Source organism: Balaenoptera borealis (genome assembly GCF_965194805.1).
Source record: "Balaenoptera borealis genome assembly, chromosome: 17".
Classification (NCBI taxonomy): Eukaryota; Metazoa; Chordata; class Mammalia; order Artiodactyla; family Balaenopteridae; genus Balaenoptera; species Balaenoptera borealis.
The window spans coordinates 42,190,961-42,218,148 of NC_138876.1; the positions used below are offsets into that span (position 1 = coordinate 42,190,961).

General features: G+C 35.8%; 1 protein-coding gene across 1 annotated transcript; it reads right to left on the minus strand.

The window, feature by feature from the left end:
• Positions 1-1,107: 1,107 nt before the first annotated feature.
• Positions 1,108-26,586, minus strand: CIBAR1 (CBY1 interacting BAR domain containing 1). Its single transcript, XM_082363343.1, is given in 9 exon segments — positions 1,108-2,214; positions 3,906-4,025; positions 9,134-9,247; positions 18,052-18,156; positions 22,235-22,255; positions 22,258-22,377; positions 23,345-23,413; positions 25,656-25,890; positions 26,427-26,586. Coding segments are annotated over 9 exon segments (900 nt in total). The 5' UTR covers positions 26,453-26,586; the 3' UTR covers positions 1,108-2,124.
• Between the last annotated feature and the right edge of the window lie 602 nt (positions 26,587-27,188).

Genomic DNA, 27,188 nt, shown 5'->3' on the forward strand with positions numbered 1-27,188 from the left:
CCAATAACCAGCACACCACCAATTTCAAACAGATAAAAGAGAATAGTGTACTAAATCCTCATATACCCATCGCCCAGCTTCAATAATTATCTCATAGCCAGGTTTGTTTCCTCTCCTAGATGTATCAGGTATACTAGTGGCATATTGGTTCTCTAGTTTAATACCCAGTGGCACTTTAATTATCTTAAAGCCAAACATTTTTGACTCGAGGTATTCTGAAAAATATAGATCATGCCTAGAAAGTAAACTTAATCCCAACCAAGAGATACGTAAGAATCATTGTGTTAGAAGCACACACTTACCACTTACTGAAAACCCTGTCAAGAGCATTGGCTCTTGGTCCATATATCACCTAATAAGCAGTGACCCTATCAATCACCTCCATCTTTGTATTAAATGTAAGCTAATATTTACTGAGCTATAATAGATACTGTGTATTTATGAGCTTTAATTACATGTGAATTAACTATCATTTAGTTCCAATAACCCTAATAAACCTATTTTGGAGATAAGAAATGGAAGCCTATAGCCTGTCTTTTTATAAGGAAGCTAAAAGAGGTTTTTACATTTTTAAGTAGGGTTACATAAGTACCTATGTAATGGCATTGATTTTGTCTCTCAGCTCACAAATTGTAAAAATATTTACTGTGTAACCCTTTAAGGAGTTTGCCAACCTACGTCTGGTCTAAAATTTAATTTTACATCGAAAGTATTCTGTATAATATTTCTTTTGTCCTTAGAATATTTTTTTGAAGTAGCCAAAGCATACGTTTTATATCAGAATTATTTGCTGATTGCTTTATATATCAGGCACTATTTTAACTTTACAAATAGGGCAACTGATGCGCAAGAGAAGTGAATTGCTGCTATCATAAGCAGCAAGAGCAATATTAGAACTGTGTTTTTTTTCTCCCAGCTACAAATACCAAGATTAAATACTGAGAAAATAAAAATGCAATATCCTCCGTTTTTTAAGAATATTAAATTATTTAGGATTTTAAAATGTTTTGAATATTTTACTTAAAAACTAAATAAATTTATCACTTAGGGCTATTTTCATGAAGCAGTGCTTTGTTAAGAACAGAACCATGAATAACAAAGTCAAAAAAGCTTTCTGGAAAGTCTTTATTTTTCTGTTATCTTTTTGTGGTAATCCCAAATGATCATTTCCTAATTTTTATATGCCTGACTGGGATCTATGAAATAACAGAAGTACAATTCCCCATCCAAAGAATAAAAGCATCAGACATACTGAAAGGCTTTGATTAAATTGTTTTATATTTTCAGGAATAAGAGTGACTGTACACTCTTTTATTGACTAGATGGTAATTTGGTAAAAGTTTTATAGAATTTTTACTGATTTATGGTTTTCCATGATGTTTTTTAGGGCAACATTCCACCAAATCATAGCTTTGCAAAAGTTGTAGTGCCATATATAGCACTTCAGTATGACAGTGGCTTCGTTTTAAAACCAGAATCAAGCTGAACGTAGCTTTCTAAAGTTAAAATTTATGCTTTATGTATAGTTGTAAAACACCAATATCCTAGTGTCCTATTATTGTTAAGAGTGACTATCATACTCTCGTTGAAAAGTAAATTTATATATCGAATGATGAAACTTCAGGTTGTAATAGAAGTGAAAAAAAAGTAAAAAAAGAAAACTTGGCTTTTTGATTAAAGCTTTATGGAACAGAATTTGTATTTCATCAGAATGACTATCTAGGACCCTTTTCTGGTATTGAAAGCATGGTGTCTTAACCTAAAGGAAGCAAGTGGAATTGTTAGATTTTTTTGTTGTTGTTATCTATTTAACTAGTGTAACCTCAACTAGGTATAGTGCATTAATATGAAATACTTCTGAAATACACAATCTTTTTTAAAAAATGGAACCTATACAAAAAGATCACATGCTGCTAGACAGAATGTTGAAATGACTGGTGTGTAATATTTTTTAAAACCTTCATTTTTGGTCAGCATAAATTTCCTTTAATAATTTCTCTCTCCATTTCCAGTAGGATTTCATTTCATTTCATTTCAAGCCAGTATAAAGTTTTACTGTTTTAGTCATTATGGATTCCAAGTCATTTAAGATGAAAATGGAAATGCAAAGTTTACTTAAGAAATTTAATTTTCTTCTTCTGTAACATCTAAGTCTTCATCCTCTTCATCATCATCTTCTATTTGTTGATCCTTTCTTAGTCGACAGGTGGATACCTGTTAAAAGTTAAAACATTTTAAAAAATACTAACTAAAAAATATTTTTACGTGCGCCCTGATAGAGAAGTGCACATAGAACAAATATTTCAGAAAAATGTCCATAAGTAATAACTTTTAGTAATGAAAATTCCCTATGAATTATTGTATTTTAAGGTTTGAAAACAGACGCAAATTTTTTTCATTCATGTTATTTTTTGAAGAAAAATGTGAAATTAGCCATTTGATTCCAGTTGGGTACAGGTACTTCAATAACCGACTTTCAGAGAAAAGTATAGTCACCGTATGTTATAAATGTCAAAAAATATTTTAAGTTAAACAATTCTTAGGTCACAAAAACAGGTATCTGAATGAGAGTCATTAAAGGGATGGCAAAAACACAAGGATGTTTCAACTAGGCAACTGAAATATTAAACTTTAAAAATAGTGTGATTTAAATGTAATGAGTTGAGAATCTGAATTCACTACTTGGGTTTAAGTCCTGACTGTTGCCACTTGGGTCATCCTGCTTCAAACTTTTCTGAGGGTGATTATACCTCCCAGGGGACATCTGGCAATGTCTGGAGACACTGTTGATTGTCAAAACTGGGGGTGTGTGTGTGTGTGTTACTGGCATCTTGTGGGTAGAGGCTAGGGATGCTGCTCAACATCTGTACAATGCACAGGACAGTACCCCTGCCTCCCTCCCCCCCTCCAGATTATCTGGCTCAAAGTTAATAGTGCTGAGGTTGAGAAACCCTGGGATTATGTATTCTAAAGTGCTACACAGATCTTGGCTAACTTAGGTGATATTATTAGCTCTAAAAGGTCAAAACTCTGCATGTACTATAATACTAGATTTATGGAATTTATGTGCAAGGCACTTAGTACTGGAATAATAATATAATTTGGTTAGGGGGAGAGATGCATAAATAAAAAGCAGTAAATAAATGCTTAGAGGAGAATCAAATGAAAACAGAAGGTACTGGGTCACACTTACCTGAAAGTTATATTACGAAAATATTTTGCTCAATTTTAAATTCTGAAGGCTAGATATGAAAAAGGCCATAGCTTTCTAAATCAGGAGTTGGCAAGCTATAGCCCAGTTTGTGGCGTTTCTGTAAATAAAGTTTTATTACAACTATTGATTTGTTCATGTATTGTTTATGGCTGCTCTTGATTGAGGCAGAGACCACATGGCCCACAAAACCTGCTATTTTCTGTGTGGCCCCTTAGAGAAAAAGGTGGTTGACCCCTCCCTGTTCTAGATACCAGGTACTTCAGGCTTTCTGGATATAGAAGAAAAGAAAATTGATTCTTTACCCTAAAGATATGTGCTTCTGGATCTATGATAATGTTCAACAAAAGCCCTTTTTAGGTATCATTTCCAGTAAACTGTGATAGTGGGATTTAAACCCTAAATAGTTTGATTTCAGAATCTGTGCTCTTCATGCTATACCAGAGAACAAATGTAGATCAGCATTTTCCTGTCCCTTCCACCTCTCTCCCAAGTGTTCTGCTTCAGAGAGTAATATGTTACAGATGATACAAGAATTAAGAGCCGAACCTAGTGCAATCTTCTGTTATTTTACATAAGAGGGTAGGAGAGGGTAAGTTATTCGAAGTCCTGTGACTTAAGGGAAACATTTTTAGTATTGAACAATTCCAAAGGCAGGAGCTCACATTCCTTTAAATTATGGTTTCTAGCTCACCTGTCCTGTTCCAGATACACACTTAGCTGACAGTGATCTCTGAAGAGGTGACTTTGAATTTGCTCTTACGATATCTAAACGGGATGAATAATCTGGTGGATACAGAGAATTTCGGAAAACCTGTTGCAATGACAAAACGTTATAAAGTGATACTAAACAATGGAAATCTAGAAAATCATGTTAAGTTCCCCTTAGTTTATCATGTTAAGTTCCCCTTAGTTTAGAATTTTTTTAAGCAACTCCCCTCCCCACACTGGGGACAAAGTTTCATTTATTTATTGTAAATTTAAAACAAAAATCAAAAAAATCAAAAAATATTTTCAGTTGGAAAGATGTAAGCTAAAAAATTCTATTGAACCACCTAAGATGATGACGGGCCCTGAAACAATCACTTAAGAGCTTTTGCTGGTGAAACGTGAAAAGCTCCTACATTCAAAGAGTATGCAAGCCAGTGGGAAGACTAAGTCACACCTTTGATTCTTTGGTTCTGCCTCTCCTCAGTATCAGTTTAAATTCACTGATGGCTTTCACAGTACATCACAGAAGAGTAAATGGAGCCACTCTAATTTATGGATTCCAATCTCACTAGGATCTGGAATGCCATCGCTTGTCGGTTCTTTTTCCTTAAAGCAGTAGTTCCAAATCTTACTGTGGTCTTTAAGCTTCCCTACCTGTAGCTTTTCCACCATTTCTGTAACATAAAGAAGGCAAGTCTGTCAGAAGTGAATTTCTTCATATTCCCTCTTTTTTTCCTCTTCACCCTATCCTTTTCCTTTTTTAAAGCAAATGTCATTCTGATTCTCTCCAAGGTGCACTTTCCCTTTAGCGAAACTTCAAACCAACAAACAAAAGCTCTCTTTCTCCAGTTTTCCTTCCCCGCAAACAAGCAAGATCCGTTAAAAAAAAATTACTTCAAGGTATAACTTTACTTTTTAAAAAACTTCTCAAACATTATACTTCATTTGTCAGCAAACTACAATTAGGCTTTCCCCTTTCACTGAAATTGGTCTTGCTGTCAATCACCAAAGTTGTCTTTCTGTCTTCAACTGACCTTGTCCTGAAACTTCTTTTCCATGCATGCCATCACTAAACTCTTCATGTGCTGGCTGCTCTATTTCTTCACATCCCTTTTTCTACTGCATATACCTGAAATATTTTTAAAGGGTTTCCCTTAGGCCACTTTACCTTTTTTGACACCTTTCTCTGAAAGATCTACATAGTGTTTTAATGGCTACCCTTCCACCAATTCTCTGTAGACTCTTCTGATAGCCATATTTATGCTCCCTAGTACCGTCTGTTCTAGACTAACACTGTCCAATAGAATCTTCTGAGATGATGGAAATGCTTGCTTGTTCAGTGCTGTCCAAAAAGGCCACATATGGCTACTAAGCCCTGGAAATGTTTACGTGACTGACGAACTGAATTTTTAAGTATAATTTAATCTTAAATAGCCACATATGCCTAATGGCTACTATTCTGGACAGTGTAGCTCTGGATTCACCTTTACAGTGAAAGACATTACCAAAACCTTAGACCAAGCTAGAAGCCTGGGCATTCTCCCTAAATTTCTCACCTGAGGTAGTTCTATTTTAATTTACTGACTCTATACATCTTTAGCTTACTTAGAATTAGCATACTACAGACCAAAATATGATTTCTCTACTAGAAAATTTTGGCTCCTGACTATTGAGAGTCTAAATGCCTTAGGTGACATTCAAGGCTTACAATCACCCAAACGTACCCATGATACTTCACTTGTAGCATGTATACCTATATGCAGAACACGTAATACTACTGTGACTTTGCAGTGCTGGTTCCTCAGCCTGGAATTTCAGCACATTTACTCATCCTTCAGGAGCCAAGTCAAATGCCATCTTTTTTCTGCTTTCCCCTGTTCTCTAGTCAGTAGCTCCTATTGTTTATACCCTCAGTACAGCTTTTATCTCACTGTTTTGTAATTACATGTCTGTTTCTACAACTAGTTTTAAGTTCCTCCAGAGCAAGAAGCCTTCTTTTATCTTTGCAGTTCCTTCCAGCTTAAGACAGCAGCCTGGTAAACGAATGATGTTAACATGAACTTAATCTGGGTGTTTTGAGAAAAAACGACCCAAACTAGGGGACGTCTCTACACATTTCTTTAAACCTTAAAGAAGTGCAGGACACAAAAGGAATCAAGGGATGAAACTTAACGCAAGAGGTATGACTTGGTTTAAGGGCAATTCAGGCATGCTAATAATTAGGTTATTGAACAGTTTACTGAGGACCCAATTATATTTTGGTGCCAGACATGGAACCTGGCATCCTGGTATGATATCAAAACTGGATGACTCAATCCACTGGTATTTGGAAGAAATATATTTTTGTTAGAACAACATTCCTTATTTTAGCTTTTCTAGCAAAGATAAAAGTGGGAAATGGAAGATAATTTACAACCCTTGGGGTAAAAGTCTAAACCAGTTGAATATTAGTCTCCTACTGCAAAACAACAGATTTACAGGAATATTAATTTATTGGCAATAATGCATTTTCCAGTATGGTCCAAGATCTCTTCTAGGAGTGAGTCTCAAGATCTGAATATGCTCTGAACTGAATGTACAGAGGTGATCTTTTGAAGGGGAATATGGGCCTGACAATACTTTTTATGTGAAGAACAAATCAGGTAAGATGGTTTCTGATAACTACATGCAAAAAATTAGCTGCTGCCTGAATAAGTCAGGACTGCTATCTAAGAACAGCAAATTATTTCTCTGTTCCTCTCTGCATATTTTCTCTACTTGTTTCCGAGAAACTTGTATTTAAAGGGTCCTTCCTCATCTTGGTAGCTGTTTGATGTAATTTTACTTCGACTTGTCTCACACAACTTTCCCCAGACTGCTGTCTTCTCCTTTCCACAATTTCTGTATGGCATCGTAGTGATAGCTTAGGCCTATAGTTCATTACATCTCAGGACCTTTGTATATCTATCTGAGCTCTCTGCCTGAAAGCTGTTGCCACGTATCCTACTTATCCCTCAAACTTCTGATTAAGAAGTCATTCTTTGATTCTCTAGACTATTTAGAATCCTCCATCACATACATTTGCAGCACACTCTATTTTTTTCTTTATTTTTTCTTTCTATATTTTTTTCTTCTTTACATTATAAAACGTAAATAGTTACACAGTATATTTTTTAAATGTCTGAACTCCTTTTAAGTTTCTGCTTTTTGACAACTTGGACCAATTCTTGTAATGCTAAATCCTCAGCACTTAGAATGGTGTCTGGCATATAACAGGTGCTCAATAAACAGTTGATGAATGTACTTTTTATGAATGTACTTTTTATTATACTATTAGTATCTCCATTTTAGAGATAAGGAAGATGAAGCATGAAGAAGTTAACTTGCTCAATACTGCCCCATTAGAAAAAATGGGGAAGTTCATACTCAAAAACACATCTATCACACAGCCCTGAGATCTTGAATTTTTTTTAATGAATCCTACAAGCTACCTAGCTAGCTGATGAAGAACAGTGGTAAGAGAAGTGGTAAAGGAAGTGGTGTGATAAAAAATATCTAGGACCTCTAGAATGAGAAAGAAAATCTCGGGGTCCAAAGGGCTTGAAGGAACTTTTAGTGACAAGTGTATTGGGTCAAGGGTATTAGAAAAAGGAGAATGAAAATACTTGTAAAGGGAACTTATGTCTTGTAGGAAAAGTGGGGGATCAATTTTGAACCTGCCACTCAATATAGTGTTGTTTCTTGTAGGAAATGGTTCATGTCACTCATCAAGAACCACGCTTCTGGCAGTATAGACAGGAATAAAACCACAATGTCTATAGTCAAACTTCTGGGTTTGGCTCCCAGCTTTGTTACTTACTAGCTATGGGATCCTCTGGGAGGTTCCTTAACCTCACCGTGCCTCAGTTTTCTCATCCACAGAAGTGAGGATAATAAATACTTTTATTAAAGTTGATGGTAGGGTTAAAATAATACAATGAAAATGCATAGATCAGTAGCTGGTTCAAAGTAATCACTATATAAACATTTGCTACTTTTACAAATTACAGATAAAAGCTTGATCTATTTTTTAAAAAATAGGATACAAAAAGGAGTAAAAATTTAGAAACCTTAGCTTTAGTATTTGGAGGAAATAGACACTTAAGAAGCCATCTATTAACAGTAATAGAAATACGATCGTGTATGCTTAGCTGAGGTAAAACTGCGATCAGATTTTGACACTGTAAAATGTATATACACATACTAAAACATGTACTTTTCTTCATTTTGGCCAAGCTATAATCTGGTTTTACTGAATTCAAGTTTCTTGGAACCAGTAGAGTAGTGGGAAGTGAAGGCCAAGGGGATCTCTTTATAGATACTTTAGTTAAAAAAAAAAATGGAATCTTCAAAATTATGAAATGCCAGACACTCTCAAATTCTATCACTTATTAATATAAAATTCTGGTTATGTCTTGAGACTACGTGGCCTTTTTCACTTCTACTGTAGACAGAGTATATCTCGAATATTTTATCTATTTCAGCAAAAATACTTTGCCTTTTATTCCCCTTTTGGAAGGTAAGATTGTAGGACATTAACTCTTCAGGTGAGCTTGCTGAAACCAGGCTTTGATATTTAAATGCTCTAATGTTAGCTGGCCAGTAAGATTTATTTGCATTTAACTATCAGTACAAAGCAAACCTACATTTATTTCACAGCTTACTGATTAAGTCCCACAAAACTAGTTAGAAGCCAGATTCTGCTATTTACTAGCTAAGTGGCCAAAGGCAAGTTAAGTTACTTAAAACCTCTACACCTGTTTCTTTAGTTGTAAAACGAGAATGATAACAGTACCTGCATCACAGGAGTGAGTGAGAAAATGCATGTAAAGCTTTGGGTGTTGTGGCATAAACACTCAAACGTTAGCTCAAATCAATAAATGCTATTTTTAGCACATGTGACATATCACTAGTCAAAATGATACATTATTTCATGTAATGGCTTTATTTCTATGTTTTACTAGATATTAATCCTTGGATTAATCCTTGGAACTCTACCAGGGTTAATTTGAAAAGTTAAAAAATAAATAGAAATAAATAGAAAGTCATACAGGTTCAGCTATTTGGAACTGCATACAATAACATCTAAACCATGTAGTGTTCTAATTTAAGATATTTTTACCCAAACTAATGCTTTCTTTTAAACATTTCCATATCAATAGAAGAACTGAGCTTAGATGGACATAGTCTTACCTCTAAATCTTCTTCTTCATCAATCTTTTGTATATTTTGGTAGGCAGCAGTGTAGACCTCTAAAGCTTTGCCGTGAAATAACATTTCGATAGTGATAAATTCTGAAAATATAGTCTAAAAAAACAAGGATTTGAATTTAAACAATCATATAAATTGCTTCATGAATTTAGTAAATTTATTCCTTACTATATAGTCTTGGCATTTTATGAGATACAGAGGTATCTGTGTTTCCACAGGGCAGATGAAGTACAAAAGATAACTGGAATAAAAATAGTTGCAAAGACCTTCTGCAGCAAAACTTTCAAATTACACAAAATATTTCCTATCTTATTATTTACTTCCCTTTTTTAGTCGGTTCTTCTATTATTTATGATTTAAAAAAAGATTTGACTAAAATGTATGTCATTATGTACTCTGTTGCTGAGTGCCTATAAGTATTAGCTAAAGCAGTTTAGTTCTGAAGCTGTTTTTTTTAGCAACTCCAACTGATGTTTGAAAAAATGTTTTTAGGCAAGAATTCTATCCCATCATATTTATATACTTGTATTCTCTAACCACAAAGGGATCACTTGGTAATAATGACATTCCTACTACTGATAGTAGCACCATACATTTGCATAGAGCTTTCCAGTTTACAAATATATGACTTGTCCAGTGTTGCTCACAGCTATAATGTTAAGACTTGGATCTGATTCTTCAAAGTTATAGCTCTTGCTCATTGTACTGTGCTGTTCTCGCTGGAATCAATCATTTCCTTCGCAAATAAACTACAGGTAAACTCTGAGCATGATGATGACAACTTACGGTAGGGAAGGTCATGAGCAAAGAGAATGAATAAAGATGTGCATGTTGATCTAAGCAGAGGTGAGATAATTGGTAGGTAGGGAAAGTATACAAGCCAGACAAGTTTGCAATAAAATAGGATCTATCCTTTTGTTATCTTGTCCCTTATCAAAATAAAAAATCAGAGCATTAATGTAAAGAGAAGTGGGCAGAATAAGAATAGGATAGAAAATACTCAAGCACTGTCCTTTAAGGGGCAATATAGATGAGATGGGTCAGGCTAGAAGGCAATAGTCAAATACTCATTTTCCTTCACTTCTGCTCTCCTGTGTTAACCACCCAGATAGGAGTAGTCCTGCACCTTGGAAAGTAGCCATACAGATATCCCTTCGTGTCCTGTGATTTTTTTTTTTTCCCTCTCCATCTCCATTCTTAAGGATTAGAAAAATATTTAAGGGAGAACTAACAGGCTTCTGATTGCTACTCAGTGGAGATAGATCTGTAGTTGAAAGTAACCCTTCTGAGCTGCCAAGCACATATGTAGGGCTAAATGCAAAGATTGGGCTCTGGGATAAATGACTTATAACTATAACTGACAATGACCTTTACTGTCACTTCATATAGGTCACAAAGTGCTCTGGTATACTGGACTGGCAACTGACTAATAAACAGCATTATGCCAAGGTACAACTTCAGATTCCACACCAAGAATCTCCAGATACCTAGGAATACCTTAGAGGGAGAATAGCTTTTGACTAGGGCTGGTACTTCTCTTGTCAGTCTTCCTAAGATAGTTGACTAGCTAGAAAGTAAGGGGTTAAGCTTAAATCATTCAAGTAAGTTGGGTAATACTCCTATTTTTAAATAGTTCTACAAATGAACATTCTAAATCTTTAATAGACTGGCACGCTATTTAATAACTAATGAAATCCAAACATTTACAGCCTTATTACACCTAAATCTGTAGGTTTAGGCTTAATTCAAGTCTATTCCACTGTGGTAACTTTGAGGAATATGGAAAAAATTCAAAATAATTTAAAATATTTTTTGAATATTTGAATATAGTTATTAAATCCCTGATGCCAAAATCTCTGAATGTGATGTCATCTCTGAACTAACAATTTCTTAATAATAGCATTTTATAGGAGTTATATTCCCCTTAGCTCATAAGTAAGCCCTGAAAATATGTTGATATGTCTGTCACTGAAGAATGATACATTATTTTGGTTTATCCATATCCTCTGATAAGAGAATCTATTACACTCTCATTTTAAAAGACAGAGCTCAACTTTGAGTCTGTTAGCATTTTGCAGTCTCAAAATTTAGTTTCAATTAGTGATAAAAAACATTTTAAGAAGTAGCTTTAATTAGTAAATGGCTATTATTTACTACTTGGAACATGAGGGAAAAGTCACTCTCAAGTTTTGTGATACTTTGGTTTAATCCTTTATGGTTTGACCTTTTATTTCTTGACAAAACATATACTATATATCTATTTAAGATGGGAATAGCCCTGTTAACTCTTCTGTCAAAAACAGTGATGGAGAATCAGTGGCATTGCTAAGGTAGTATTCCAGACTTGGAATTTTTGACCCAAGAACCATGAAGCCTTAAGATTATCACAGAGGACAGCTATATCCCCGAGTATAGTAAGGAGGAAAAACTACCAGTTACACTTTTTTTTTCCTAGCTATTGATAGAATTTCATAAAACATGGGAAAATGGGCAGAAAGGAGGAGGATAATAGCAAGGAAGAATTAGATGACAACTGGTATAAGAAAGAACATAAAAACATTGTGTTTTTAAAATAAAATAATTTCAGTGAGTCACTAGAAAGGTGGTGCAACTTTGAAAGATCCATTCATATTTAGAGAAAATTTTCCTCAAATAAACATAGCTTTCAGTGATCTCATGTAATCTGCTAATCTGGAATGGGTCAGTATGGTCAGGGACAGGCATTCACGCATTACTTTTTTTCCTCCTTTTCAATTTTGTGTGACTAGAAGGCCATTTGGGTACGTACTTAATTTTTATTGGTGGGGGGGTGGGGGAGCTAATATGAAATTCTCTACCCATTGGCAAGTATTCTGCAAAGCAGGTAGCCTAGTAGTTTAAAATAGGGGCTCTGGATTAACATAAACCTGGGTTCAAATCAAGATGGAAACAAACCAGCTGTGTAATATTAAACAGTTTGTTCTTTTTCCTTATTTTCAACATCTTAGGTTTTGCCTTAAGGATTAAATGTAATCCAAGAAAAGGTATAGTATGGTAACTGGCTTAGAGTAAGTGCTCAGCACAAGTTTGCTATTTTTATTGCCCAAGGAGTAAACCAGCTAAATTAGAAACTGTTCCTTATCATAACATTAAAGCCTCTATCTGGTTTAATTAGAAAGCAGCATATTTAACAAAAAAGTCATAAAAGGTCTTGTTAATAATTTTGGCAAATAAAGGGGAAATGACAGCTCTCCAGAGTAGAGGCTATTTAATAAATGTCAGGAGAACTTTCTATCCATTTGAAAATAATAAAGTTAGACATCTACCTCATACCATATGCAAAATACAACTGCATAAAATAAAATATTTAAAATATTAAAAAATCATACAAATACTAGAAGAAAATATGAGCAAATAATTATATAATCTTGGGGATGAAAACTCCTTTCTAAGCATGACACCAAGGCAGAAATCAAAAAGGAGAAGATCAATAGATCTGGCAGCAAAAATAAGACTTTAAGGTGGTAAAAACATAACATAAGCAACAAAATGGGAAAATATATTTGCAACATATCTTCTCTTTAATATAATGAGTTAATTTTCTCAATATAAAGAAATTTTACAAATTAATAAGAAAAATGCCAACACAATAAAAATATAGGCTAAGGTCAAATGTGAGTAATTTACTAAAGAAATAAAATGTGTCATTAAATATATGAAAAAATACTCTGCCTCAACAGTAGTAACTGTAGCAAATTAAGATGATACTGATTTTTCAACTATTAGATTGGCTATTATTAAAAATACTACTACTCATCATTGTTACATTGGTGTGCTCATGTAAGGTTCTGCAGAAACGTTAACTAGTTAAAGCTTTGTGGACAGAAGTTAAAAACAGCTATCCAAATTGAAAGTGTGTATGCTCTTTGAATGAGAATGCCACTTCTAGTAATTTATCCCAAAAGAATAACTGGACCAGAAAAAAGGCTGATGTTTAATGAGGCAATGAGATCTATAATTGCAAAAATAAGCTAGATGTCCATCAGTGAAGGCTGGTTAAATAAATTGATATATCCATATAGCAAAATACTATATGAGGATGTCATAATGGACAATATGGACCTTTGTTTCCTCAGCACAAATATATCCATGATATATTAAATTTTAAAAAGATATGCTACATATAGTGTGGTCCCATTTAAACAAAACTGTATAGTGGTAATAATATTACCTTTCTCATAGGACACTGTGAGGAGGAAATGAGTTTATCCATATAAAATGCTTAGAATGTGTGACATAGTTAAATTAATGTCTAAGAAATATTTGTTGTTATTATTCTTATTAGTATATTTCTTGTGTATATTTCATAGAAAGAAAGTCTGGAAGGATATAAACTAAAATGCTAACTGCTTATTTCTGAGCAGTGGAATTATTACCTTTTTCTCAATAATTTTATGAAAAAAAGTCATGGTGATTTCATATTTATTTATAAGCAAAATAAAGTTACTAAAAATTAAGTTTTGAAGCTATTTCTTGCTCACGTCAGCTACTTTACCAATACTGAATTCCTGTCCCTATCTGTTCCAGGAGTGACCCCTGGTCAAGATCGTTTTCATAGGTCAGAAATTCCCTTGACACCATATTACTGATGACTTTTCCCATTACGTGGGAAACAAATAGGATTGTGAGTTTTCTTCCACATTCTATACAACTAAGTTCATACCAGCTTTTCTCAGAAAGACAGATTCTCTGCAAGGTTCCTATGAAAAGTCTTTTCCTAAAAATTGTGCTACCTTACTAATTAACACTGCTGCTAAAATTCAGATGGACTTGTCAATTAACCCCCACCTCAAACATAGTTAATACAGTTATAAGCAGTGCTCACTACTGCCAATCATTTCTACCCCCAGGGAGGTTAAAGAAAGACCCAGAAGCTCTGCCTCCATCTGAAGCAGTAGCCTGATAACAGGTACAATAAGAATGTTCATTAAAAAAAAAAAAGAATGTTCTGTGTCTGCTTCTCCCAAAACATGAGCGGGATCAACAGTTTTGACTTTTCCAAGAATTTATCTCACAAACAGAAGTGTTTGTCAGACATGGTAAAATCAACGTGGCAATATCTGAATATCGTTTTTGTTAGAAATAAGGGGGTGGTAAAGTAACCCTTCTGATTGATTTTCGAGGCTTTTGGGTATAGGATCTGTGCATCCCTCTTTATCATAAAACATCTCAAATGAGGCCTAACTTGGAAAAGGAACAATTTGACAGTAAGGAGGAAAGACATAGAGAACAGAGATTCAAAACCTTAACAGACTCTAGTATTAATCTCTGGAACTCATATTTCTGGGAGTTTGCTAGAGTCATGGGGGTCTGTATTAAAAGTGTACACTTTCACAGATGACATGATCTTGTATGTAGAAAATCTTGAGGAATCTGCAAAAAACTATCAGACCTAATAAATGAGTTCTGCAAGGTTGCAAGATATAAGATCAGTACACAAAAATCAACTGTATTTCTGTGCACTTGCAATGAACAATTGAAATGAAATCAAGTAAACAATTCCATTTACAGTAGCATCAATAATCATAAAATACTTTGGAAAAAGTTTGAGAAAAGCACAAAACCTACACTTTGAAAATTATAAACATTGTTAAAAGAAATTAAGGATGATTTAAATAAATGGAAAAACAGCCCATGTTCATGGATTTCAATAATTAATCTTAAGATGGCGGTACTCCTCAAATTGACCTACAGATTTGATGCAATCCCTGTCAGAATCCCAGCTGCCTTGTAGAAACTGACAAGCTGATTCTAAAATTCATACTGAATTACAACAGATCCAGAATAGCGAAAACTATCTTAAAAAGGAACAAAATAGAACTCACACACCCTGATTTTAAAAGTTACTACAAAGCACTGTTAATTAATCAGGACAGTGTGGTACTGGCATAAGGATAGACATAGATCAATAAGAATGGGAGTTCAGAAACAAAACCACATCAGCTGATTTTCAACAAGACTGCCTAGACTTCAATGAGAAAAGAACAGTCTCTTCAACAAATGGTGCTGGAACAACTGGGTAGTCAGTCACATGCAAAAGAATGGGGTTTAACACCTTCAGTTCACATGATACACAAAAATTAACTCAAATGCATCAAAGAAAACTATAAAAGTGTTAGAAGAAAACATAGGGATAAATCTTTATAATCTCAGATTGGCAATGGATCCTTAGATATGACACTAAAAGCACAAGCAACAAAAGAAAAAGATAAATTGGACTTCATCAAATTTAAAAAGCTTTGTGCTTCAAGGGACACCATCAAGATAGTGAAAAGAACTCACAGAATGGAAGAAAATAAATGCAAAACATATATCTGATAAGGGATCTGTATCCAGAATATATAAAGAACTCTTAAAATGCAATAAAAAAAAGATAACCCAATTAAAAGATCTGAATAGCCTTTTTTCAAGAAAGATATACAAATGGCCATAAGCATCAGCAGGAAAATGCAAATCAAAACCACAATAAGATACCACTCTACACCCACTAGGATGGCTATAATGAAAAAGTCTGATGAACAACAAGTATTGGTGAGGATGCAGAGAAATTGGAACCCTCATATACTACTGGTGGGAAAATACAATGGCACAGCCACTTTGGAAAACAGTCTGGCAGTTTCTCACATAATTAAAGATAGAGTTACCATATGACCAGCAATTCAACAGGTTATATGGTTGAACTGAAATGAAATGTCCAAGAGAAATGAAAATATGTCTATACAAAAACTTGTCCATGAATGTTTATATCATTAATCATAATAGCCAAAAGGTAGAAACAATCCAAAAGTCCATCAACTGATGAAAAGATAAACAAAATGTGGTTAATATCCATACAATGGAATATTATTCCACCATAAAAAGGAATGAGATACTGATACATGCTACACTATGGATAAACCTTGAAAGCATGCTAAGTGAATGAAGCCAGTTACAAAAGCCATGTATTTTATGATTCCATTCATATGAAATGTATGTTCAGAATAGCCAAATCCAAAGAGACATGAGATTAGTGATGGTTGCTTAGGCTGGGGGATCAGGAAGGTAAAAGTTAGAGTGTACTAGGCCTCACTTTGAGATGATAAAAATGTTCTAAAATTGAGTGATGATGGTTGTACATGTCTGAACACACTAAAAACCACTGAGCTGTACATTTTAAATAGGAGAATTGTATGGTATATGAATTATCTCTCCATTTTTAAAAAAGTAGGTTTTTTCCTGTCTTCTTTTTTTTTTTGTGACCACCACAAGACTTCCCTCTTCCAGGGTCATGATATAGCAGGCCAAGAGAGAAGCTTGGAAGCCCTTTTCTTCTCTGTGCACCCTCCACTGTGCAGTCCCTTACTCCATGTCCTACTGCTTCAGGAAATCCCAGGTCGTAGGAATTGTAGTTGGGAATTCTGCACTCACTGTCTCTGCCTGTTTTGTAATTGGTGATGCTCATGGGATTAAAAACACCTGTAGAGTTGTCCAGCATGCAGATGGAACACTGAAGTGAGCCTAAAGATCAGAGACACAGATTGCCATGTGTAAAAGAGAAGTTAGTAGGCTTGAAGAACAGTGGTAGCATGAGGAATCAGGCTCCCAAGTCACTAAAGAAGCCCTTAGGTGGCAATGAATCAGACATACCTCACAAGTCTCCAATCTCATTTTTCAGATTAAAGCTAATTATTTTAATCTTCCTTCCCTTCTCCCTCAATTTAAGAGAGGATGTCAGCAGTTGTAAAATGTTATGCCCTGCCCACACTCTCCTACGTCGGTAAAAGGGTTTGTCTCAGGGCAGCTCCTAAGGTGCTCTTCCTGAGTAGCAATCTACACAGCAGAGTGCAGAGTAAATTGAAAGGCTTACTTTTTTTTTTTAATCTTCAGGACCAAAGTAGAGACGTTTGATCCTGGCTATCAGAAAAATCAAAGTTCTGAAATCCTATGAAATTATGATAGGAAATTTTAAAAAAATAAAAGGGCAAATGAATGTTGTTTCATGGATTGTAGAGAGGAATGATACAATTAAGTGGCAGATAATGCCTATTTTATTGATAAGAACATAACTTTTGAAAGCAGGATATTTTCTTTGTTAATAAGTTATTAAAATGACAAAAAATACTTTTCTTTAAAAGCCGTTCCAGGAAAATTTGCAGTGAGCCAAAAGGCATCCTTAGATGACTTGTTTTAAAGGACATAAAGTGATCGTAAGTAATCCTCCAAATCTTTCCAAGATGCCTATGAGAAAGTCACTGAAGACCTTCTCAAGTCCATGATCCTGAATGTCTACTGATGTGTTATAATAAGTCAATTCTTATTGGCGGATGCAAGTTTATGTGGTTAGCTACTCTTATTTATTTGATAATATGTAGGTATTAGAAACCTATAAGCTATTAAAATTAGTGATAGTGTATCATAATGGAAAGCACCGATTTTTAAAATACATAATTGGTTTATAGTTCAGACTTTTGGCTATGATACTTCAGAAAAGTTACTTTATATCTCTGCTTAATTTTTTTTTTTTTTTTTACATAATATATGATAACACCACCTCACTTTCATGGGGTTGCTGTAAAGATTAAAAGATAATTTATGTAAAGTGCCTGGAGCCGTACCTGATACATAAAAACATAATAAATGTCATTTTTCTGTGATTAACACTATTTGTAATAACATTTGAATATCTGGCCTCTGGTTGGGAATGGAGCCCCTTTAAATACCATTGTTTCCATAAGAAAATAATATTTGATATATTTTTGTTTACATCTTTTTCACACAGACTATTTATGGACTAAAAAAATCAGTAATTTAAATTTGTCATAAATTTAAATAAAAAATAAGGTTAGAAAACATATTTTGAACTTTAACAGTTACTTTGTTACCTTTATATCCTTTATTTTCTGCTTTTCAAAGCTGTCAATAGTCTCCTCCAGATGGCGAGTTGTTCGAGCAGCATCCATTGTGGCCCTTTGTAATTCAGTTTCTGCCTACAAAAGTGTCCCCGCCAAAGAACAGGAAAAACTCAAGTCAGAATCCATTCGACTGAGTCTTTTTGTAAACGCTACCGCTGCGGTACTGGCTTTTTGCCATAACAGTGTCAATCATTCAAAATATATTTTACCACATAAAATAAAACGATCTATACGATAAACACATGCAGAATAAAGAACTTTAAATCTATCAGGTGACATGATTCATGATCTCAAACAAAAGAAAACAAAATTCCTTCCCTTTCTGCATACAAAATAATTTTTTTTCCTATATCACCCTTGCATGATTTACTGTAAAACAATTTTCTATATTTTCTACTGCTTTCACATGTTTCACTGTCTCTGCCATTTATCATACTCTCCTTTTCTCCTCACTATCTCTCTCCCCTTTAGCCCTTTCTCCACCCAAATACTTAAGTATTTTCAATCTTCTAGTTCTCCAAATGCATGAAATGTTTCTACTTCTGTAATATCCTAATCAGGTAGAATAGAGTATACACTACAAATATTTATTTCAGCATGGATTTTCTATTTGTATATTCTTCTTATACGCTAACAATATTACACTATTACTACTTAGTTAATGCTTATTACAAAAAATATATACCAGCAACTAATAAATTAGATGGAAAATCTAATGCTTTCCTTCAAAGTACTCATACTATCTAGATCCATGTTGTACAATCAATATGGTGGCCACTAGCAACATGTAGCTATTTACATTTAAATTAATTAAAATGAAATGTAAATTAAAAAACTGGTTACTCTAGTTGCCATTTCAAGAGCTCAATAGCCATATATATAGCTAGTGGCTACAGTGCTGTAAAGTGCAGAACATTTCCAATCTAGTCATGTATTTCTCTTTAAAAGAATCATCTCTTCCTTAAGGACAACAGTTTGCCCCGAAATATTTAAAATTTTTTGTTAAACAATAACATATTTTTAAAAACATGGCCCTATTTTCTGATTAAATTCTTTCTAATAATGTTCTGTTTCCTATGTTAGTACTATGTTTACTCAAAAGTATCACATATCATCATCTTAATAGTTACTCCATAGGAAAAATTTGCAGTTGTGAATCAAAGTTTTGTGACACATAATATTATGACATTTAAGCCCTTGCTTTCTTTTGCAAGAAAATGTATAAATTGAAATAAGTAAAGAGGTTTACTATAGGGGTCCATCTCTTCACACATCACTTTACTACCCACCTGTGACTGAAATTTTTCATAAAGGAAAAAAATACATTTCAAATAGAACAATTTCTTCCAATAAATTAAAATCATATGCTATTATAGAATTATATCTTCTTGCAATTAATTATACATTAATCATAACTTTATATTGATTATATACTCTTACAACTAGGTTAATTCAGATATACAATTTCAAGAAACTAAGCATTTAAAACATATGTATATATATCTGTGTGTGTACGTTTGCTATATAGGGTGTAAAGTTTTCTTAAAACCATGCAAACTTTTATGCTTTTAATCATAACCAGTAATCAAAAACAATTCTATTACTGATCTTCAGATTTTTAAAAATATAACTATCACAGGATTATAAAAAAATTTCTAACAGTTATGATGCATGTTAACCTTTTACTAATGAGAATATTCAAGCAGACTATTTTTCTAATACTGTTCCGTACACGACTTGTGAAATTTTTTACCGTGACTACTTACTTTTGACTTAACGTCTTTTCCCTCCCCATTTATTGACGGTTTCATTTGAAAATCTGGAAGGGTAGGTAGAGTTGGCTAAACTAGCAAAGAGCAGGGAAGCAGAAGCCACAGCTGGGACATGGGTATCTTAACCTTCTACCACACTCCAGCAACTACGATTCATTTCTTAGTCTCAAATCCTTTTACTCCAGCATAGCCACATGCCCAAAATCGCACAGCTATTTTTAGCCAAGTGGATATAGATTTCTATTTCTTCCTTTTGTTGAAAATTCTTCAAAATCCTATAACATACCAATTTGGGTAAGAGATACTCTTGATTAAAATACTGATACAACTTTATGAATAAGGATATCAGTATATTTAATGAAATTAGTCATGAGTGCAAAATGGCTTATAAAAGAGTGAGCCAGATTGGTGTTTTTCAAACTGTTGCAAGAAGCTTTTTCAGAAGCCACCAGGGGCCTTAGGGGGTCCAGGCAGAGCACTGGGATTCTTCTTTACCCAATCCTCTTATATTAGAACTACTCTTTTATTTTATATACTGAACTTTAATGTGCTTCTTTTGAAGATCAGATGAATTTTAAGGGTCTATCCTGGGAAATATTCTATGATGCTATGATAGAGTATCTTTATATTTATAGTGGATGCATTTATATGTAGACTGTCCTTTATTTTCTGGTTTCAGGTTGTCAAATTCCAGTGGAGTCCTACACCTTTCCCACTGAGTGTGGCAATTCATTTACAGCCATAATCTATTCAGTTGCTGCTTTATCTCCCCCTGTGTGAACTCCTGACCTGCTTTGTCTATGGTGTAAGACAGCCTCCTCCACAGCAGTGTTTACAGCAAAGCACCAAAGTCAGAGGCGTCTCTGTCTTAGGAAGACATTTATTTCCACATCGAGTGTCCACAGCAATACCCCTGAATCAATGTTACCACCTCCTCAAGATTCCAGATGTGACATTTTTTCTGCCCTTATGTACTCTCCCCTCCTCCAAACAAAGCAGCAAAATTTTGACCTCTGGCTTGATTCTTAAAAACTGGTGATATTCCCTAGTCTCTGCCTTAGTCCACAGTTGTCAGTCATAGATTTTCCAGCATTCTCTAGTTTGTCTGACTTGCTTGAAACCCAAACTCTATAATCTCCAGTTTGTAGATCCCAGCCATGTGGCTGCACATTTTTATTACAAGGTTGGGCATATGTATCTTTGGTCCAAAGGAAGGAGGACCAGGCTGTCGGTGCAGCCCAAAATCACTAATCAAGGGATTCCCCTCAGAAATGGAGATGTTCTGGAACCTCAAATGTCCCCAAAGAGTCAATCCTCATGTGGTTTCTGGCAAAGGTGGGCTGTAAAAAACCTTAAGGAGGTAGGGAGAAGACATAAGGAATGGGAAAAAGAGGCAGTGGGATAAGTTAGTACTTTATATACAACTGCACCTATCCCAGTTGCTGGCAATTAGCCAGGTGCTGTTTTCTTTATTTAGTTTATTTATTTATCTATCTATTTATTTATTTATGGCTGCATTGGGTCTTCGTTGCTGCATGTGGGCTTTCTCTAGTTACAGTGAGCAGGGGCTACTCTTCCTTGTGGTGCACCGGCTTCTCATTGCGGTGGCTTCTCTTGTTGCGGAGCACAGGCTCTAGGCGCGCGGGCTTCAGTAGTTGTGGCTCGCGGGCTCTATAGCGCAGGCTCAGTAGCTGTGGTGCACGGGCTTAGTTGCTCCGCAGCATGTGGGATCTTCCAGGACCAGGGCTCGAACCCGTGTCCCATGCACTGGCAGGCGGATTCTTAACCACTGCACCACCAGGGAAGCCCCTGTTTAGTTCTGAACAAGGCACATTCTAGTTTAACAAATAATCATTCTGAACAGAAGAACCTTGTTACAGTAGACACTCCTATTTAGATCTGTGTCCAGCTGTGGACCTCAGTTATACTCTTGAATCTCCTGAGGGTCTTTGGCTGGAAGTCATAATTGTGGTTTCACATAGCTGTTGTTTTTTAAGATGAAGGGAATTTTACTGGGAAAAAAATTATTGTTCCTTCCTTTTCTCAAATGCAGGGCTGAGAGGGCATTGATATATTAGGATTAATGATAGATCTTTAACTTTATAATTAATAGTCATCATTTATGTAAAAAATCTTAGAATTTTGTATTTATTCTTTATAAAAACATCTACACTTCTGAGTGTTTTATGTTTTGAATGTCTATTGTGGAAAACAACATAAGAAGACTGAATTAAGTTGTGTATTCTCTTTAAAATTAGCTAATTTCCATAATAAGAATTTGTAAATGCATGTGTTTCTTTTCAAACTTTACATTCATATTCTTTGCACATTTAAAGTAGAAATGCATAATTTCCATATATATTTACTTCTGTACTGCATACCTTACAAAATATTTTTTTAAAGACCCAAATTCAAAGGATACAATAACATGTCGATCAGATGGGTTTCTCTGACGTGTTCTTTCTAACTGAGTTAACTGTTTAGCTTCTCGATTCCTTGCTGTTAATGTTGCTTTGAGGTCATCCTGCAAACAGGCATTTTTTTTGTTAATAAAAATCTCTTATTTAAGAAGTAAAATACATACTTCTCTGTTTTAAGAATGGAAGAACACTCCCTATTTGATCCAGGCATCATTACCACAGGATTTATTACTACTGCATAATCAGTGTGTGTCTTTTTGTGTGACACTGTGTGCATGTGTGTAGTTTAATATCCTCTCAAATAATGACACAATTTCAATGCAAAACTATATATATATTTATATATATGAATATACACACACATAAAATTTTGATTGTGGTGGTAGTTACAGATGTATGCACATTTATTAAAACTCAGTGTACATTTAAAACAGGAGAATTTTATTGCATGTAAATTATACCTCAGTAAAGTTGATTTAAAAAATAGAACTTTGGGAATGTAATGTATACCCTGGTGACTAGAATTAATAATACTGTACTGCATTTTGAAAGTTGCTAGGAGACTAGATCTTAAAAGTTCTCATCACAAGAAAAAAAAATTTGTAACTATGTATCGTGACAGATGTTAACTAGACTTATTGTGATCATTTCATAATATATACAAACATCAAATCGTTATGTTGTACACTTGAAACTAATATATGTCAATTATACCTCAATAAAAAAATTAAGAAAAAAAGTCACATTCATTTTTAGTTTACATGTTATTGCCTGCTTTAAAACAAAAATATAAACAAATTCATTTAGTAAAATAATTTCTGTCCATGACTGTCTTCATGACTATAAATATTAAATATTTTAAAGTTTCCATAATAAACAAAACAATGCTTTATGATGCTACAGTAGTATAAAAAAATACTTCCTTATTCTCAAAGTTCTAAGAACGCTTCAGAGTGTGTAAAATGAATGACTAAACACTACTCTGTACCTTTTATTAAAAGGACAGTTACTGGAAACCTCATATATTTTGCCAGAATACCTAATAATAGTAGAAAAAATGAATTTACTTACTCGTTTCATTTTTACAATGGTTCCATAAGCTTTCAAAGGTTCAACTACTTTGGCTTCAAGTCTTTCAACCTATTGAAAATTATTATAAAATATAACTGAAAAGAAACATAGACATATCAAAATTTAAATTCTGAAATAAAACCTGTGCTGTCGAACCTGAACATAATTACTACACCGATTAATATTTGAAATTTTTTAAATTAAAATGTCAGTTACCTTTATAAATAAAATAACCACCAGAAATTGATAAGACTCAGAATCTAAACTCAAATACATTAAAAACTGTTAAGCTGTGCAGTAGCAATAAAAGCTTTTGGTAAGTTTTAAGACATCTCAAATTTTATTACAGCTACCACTTTCAGTGTGTTTAATACTTGGATGGATACTTTACATACATTATATCCGAAATGTAAAAGCCCAACCTTCCAGATAAGAAAATCAAAGCTGAAAAATATAGCATATTGGAAACATTTAAAACAACACAATCCTCAAAAGCAAAAAAGCCTACAGACCACTTAGAGAACAAGATAAATGGGGTTTCTGAGCTGTTATACTGTATGGTCGATCTCTCTTTTATTTAGAATTAAACAGTTTTTCTTAAACATTACAATATTTATCAAATTTTGAGTAATTTCTCCTTTTACTAATAGCACTAGTGGAAGGCACTAAAGAAACGGATTTTTTTTTAAAGGCAAGTGTATAACTATAGCATAAGAAAAATAACTCCTGGACATTAAAATTTTCTTTTTCAGGATAGCTAATACAAGATGACATGTATTTAATTGTTTAAAATGAACATGTATTACTTTTGTAGCAGGAAAAAGGCTTTTTTTTTGATGATACACGTTTATATAATCAGTGAGTGTATACCACTTCATATTCATTTTTGTTTAGTTTCTATAAACAGAATGTATACGAATATTTCATTTTAAAAAATTTTAGGAAAATGGAGAAGATCAAGTTCTCATTGAGCATTTAAATATTAGGAATCCTAAAATCAAATCCATGAATACTCAGGATTATTTATTCCATTTCAAATAATCCATACACTGATTATTCAGTGTAAAGATTAGCCAAGTCTTTTTTTCTGTTCTCCTTTTTGTAGCCTACCTTTTGTTCATTGTTCTTTAGCACCTCCACCATTTGGTAAGCAAGTGAAATAAAAAGAACAAATGTAAATCAATTCAGTTTGCTATTTGATAAATAGCATAAAGGTTTTCTAGAAAGGGGCACTAAAATTATTGCCTAACATAGGGTTCTAGTATTATCTGTGAGTATAAACTACTTTTGAAACATTAAGTTCCTAGTTACACATAACTGAGAGTTGCTTGTTTATTACAGAATAAATATCATATGACAAAAATGAAACATTTTCCCCCAAAGTACCCCCAAAATTACTACTCAAATTTCTGTATGATTAGCAGTTATAGGTTCAAAGATCATTATCTTCTTTTTGATTTTGAGGGTTTTTTGATAATTGAAATTTCTGTTTTAGGCTTTTAAAAAGAAAGAAAAGCATTGATGAGAAAAGTACAAAAGAAGCAATGCAGCTCTAATTGGGCAACTTCTGACAAGTTAAAAGTTAAAGTGAAAATTTCTGACCTGTATCTTGAATCCTGAAGTAAATGTAAGTGAAAGTGCTGATGAGGTATGAAAGTAAATGAGCTTTAACAATTTAAACAATTACAATACCACCTTCTTCCCTCCCCCCACCCCAAAGCAAAGAAAAACCAAACAAACCCACAAAAAACCAAAAAACTCCACAAAATTTCACTACTGGTTTGTATGCATAATACCATGGTGACTAGAATTAATAATACTGTACTTCCTCCCCCCCCACCACCCCGCCTTTCAATGACACATTGGTCAACTTTCCAGAGCATGGAAGCAGCAACAAAAATCTCTTGTTCATTTACTACTTATTCACTCACATTACCACTTCCAACATCTTCCATCTCCAGATATACTTTAAAATATACCCACTTGCACACAAGACACAAGTCATGCTCCTTTTCTTCCCTGGGGTACTACGTTTACTACACCCTGCAAATAGCCACCCCATGGCCAAAAGTTGGCAAGTAAGGTGGGGAAATTCAGGACTTCAAGACACCCTAGAGTTTAGTTTGAAAACGGTAAAATCACAGGAAGCGTCCCTTTAATAGACTTACACAATGTTACCGACATGAAAAGGTACGTTTATCATCAAGAGTGTGTTCGCCACTGCAGTTAGGTAGATTACAAGTCTTCAGGGCTCCTCCGTCCACTACGTCAGGGCTCATTCATAACATGACGGTGTGACTTCACTCCATACCTCTGCTTGTCGATAATCCTGAAGTTTGGAAAACTCGTCAGCAAAGGTTTTCAGGCCCTGCTTTAACTTCGGGGTCTCTGTAGAGGCATACACGTTGATTTCATTCACCAGGAGGTCGGCTTTGTCTCGCAGTCTGGCAGTTTTCCGCACATAAGCAGCAAAGATTTGGCACAGCTCTCCAAAGTGCTTCTCCACATTTGTGACAGCATCTTGCAGTTGTCTGGTTTGAGCATCCCTAGAGAAAAAGGTGACAAAAAAAGCAAATCACTCTCATTTGAGATGAGATGGTTTCATCTTCACGGTAATTTGATTATGCCAACATTCCAGGGGTATTTTGCAGCTTCGACGGCGCAAACCTTCAAAGATCCCACCATCTCCCAAGGCCGATCCTCCTCCTCTAGGTCCCCATTCGGGGCCTGGCCTCCACATCCCAGAGTGCAGGCGCACGAAGAGGCCTGGCTCCGGCCGGCGGCGCCGCTGCGGAGTGGCGGCTCCCGGGGCAGCTCCGCGCTGCGCTGCCCGGGCGCCCGGCTGCCACCCGGCGTCTGCACGGCCCGCGGCAGTGCGGGGGCCGGCGCCTGGGGAGCGTGAGGGGCGGCCACCGGGGCTCGCCGCAGCCCAGGGAGATAGGCCCCAGAGCGCGGCGGCGACTGTCCAGCCCCCGACCCAGCGCCGGAGCTCGGCGCGGAGGCCCACGGAGGAAGGCTCCACTCCCCCACCCGAGCCCTCGCGTGTGGCGGCCCTGGGCAGCTGCGGCTCCGGGGCTGTTACCGGTTTTCCAAGCTGCGCCTCAACATCTTGCCTCGCGCACGGTCGGAGACCCCGTTCTGGGGCCCAACGCCAGGGGCTCCGCAACGCCCGGGCGTGCGCGGGGGCGCGAGAGCCTGAGAGCCCGCCCCGCGCGCCGCCGCGGCGGCCCCGGCGTTTCCACGGCAACGCGGCGCGCGCCCGCGCGGTCGGCGCCGGCGTCCCGGAGCGCGGCGAGGGCTCCGGCAGGGCCAGGGTGCGGAAGCGAGAGAGGTGCCCCCGCGCCCACCCGCGCCCGCCGGCCGGCGCGTCCACCTGCGCGCTCCTGCCCGCGCGAGCGTCTGGAACGCGGCGGAAGGCGGGCGGCTGCCGGGCCTCTCCGCGTCCTGCGGCGCGCCGCCACCAAACTCCCGCCTCCGTCCCTACATGCTGGACTGTGAGCAAAGCAGGAGAAAAGCGGGTCAACCGGTAACGAGGAGGAAGGGAAAACTGGAGGCCAGTGGGGCCAGTCTCTGCTTATGCGACGCTGAGTCTTAGAAACGGTGCTCATCTTGTCCACTTCTCTGTGTTGAAGCCGAAAGTGTGGGCTCTTGGAAGGAGCGGTGCTTTCCGCCTTATTCATTTATTCAGCAAATATTTACCGAGTTCCCATTTTGTGGAAAAAATAATGTTCGACACTGGGAATAATACAAAGATAAGAATCCCCTCCCCACCCCTAACCTTCCCGGCCCTGAGGGCCTTCGAGTTTGATGAGGAGACACTTAAACCTTTGCGATATAACCCGAG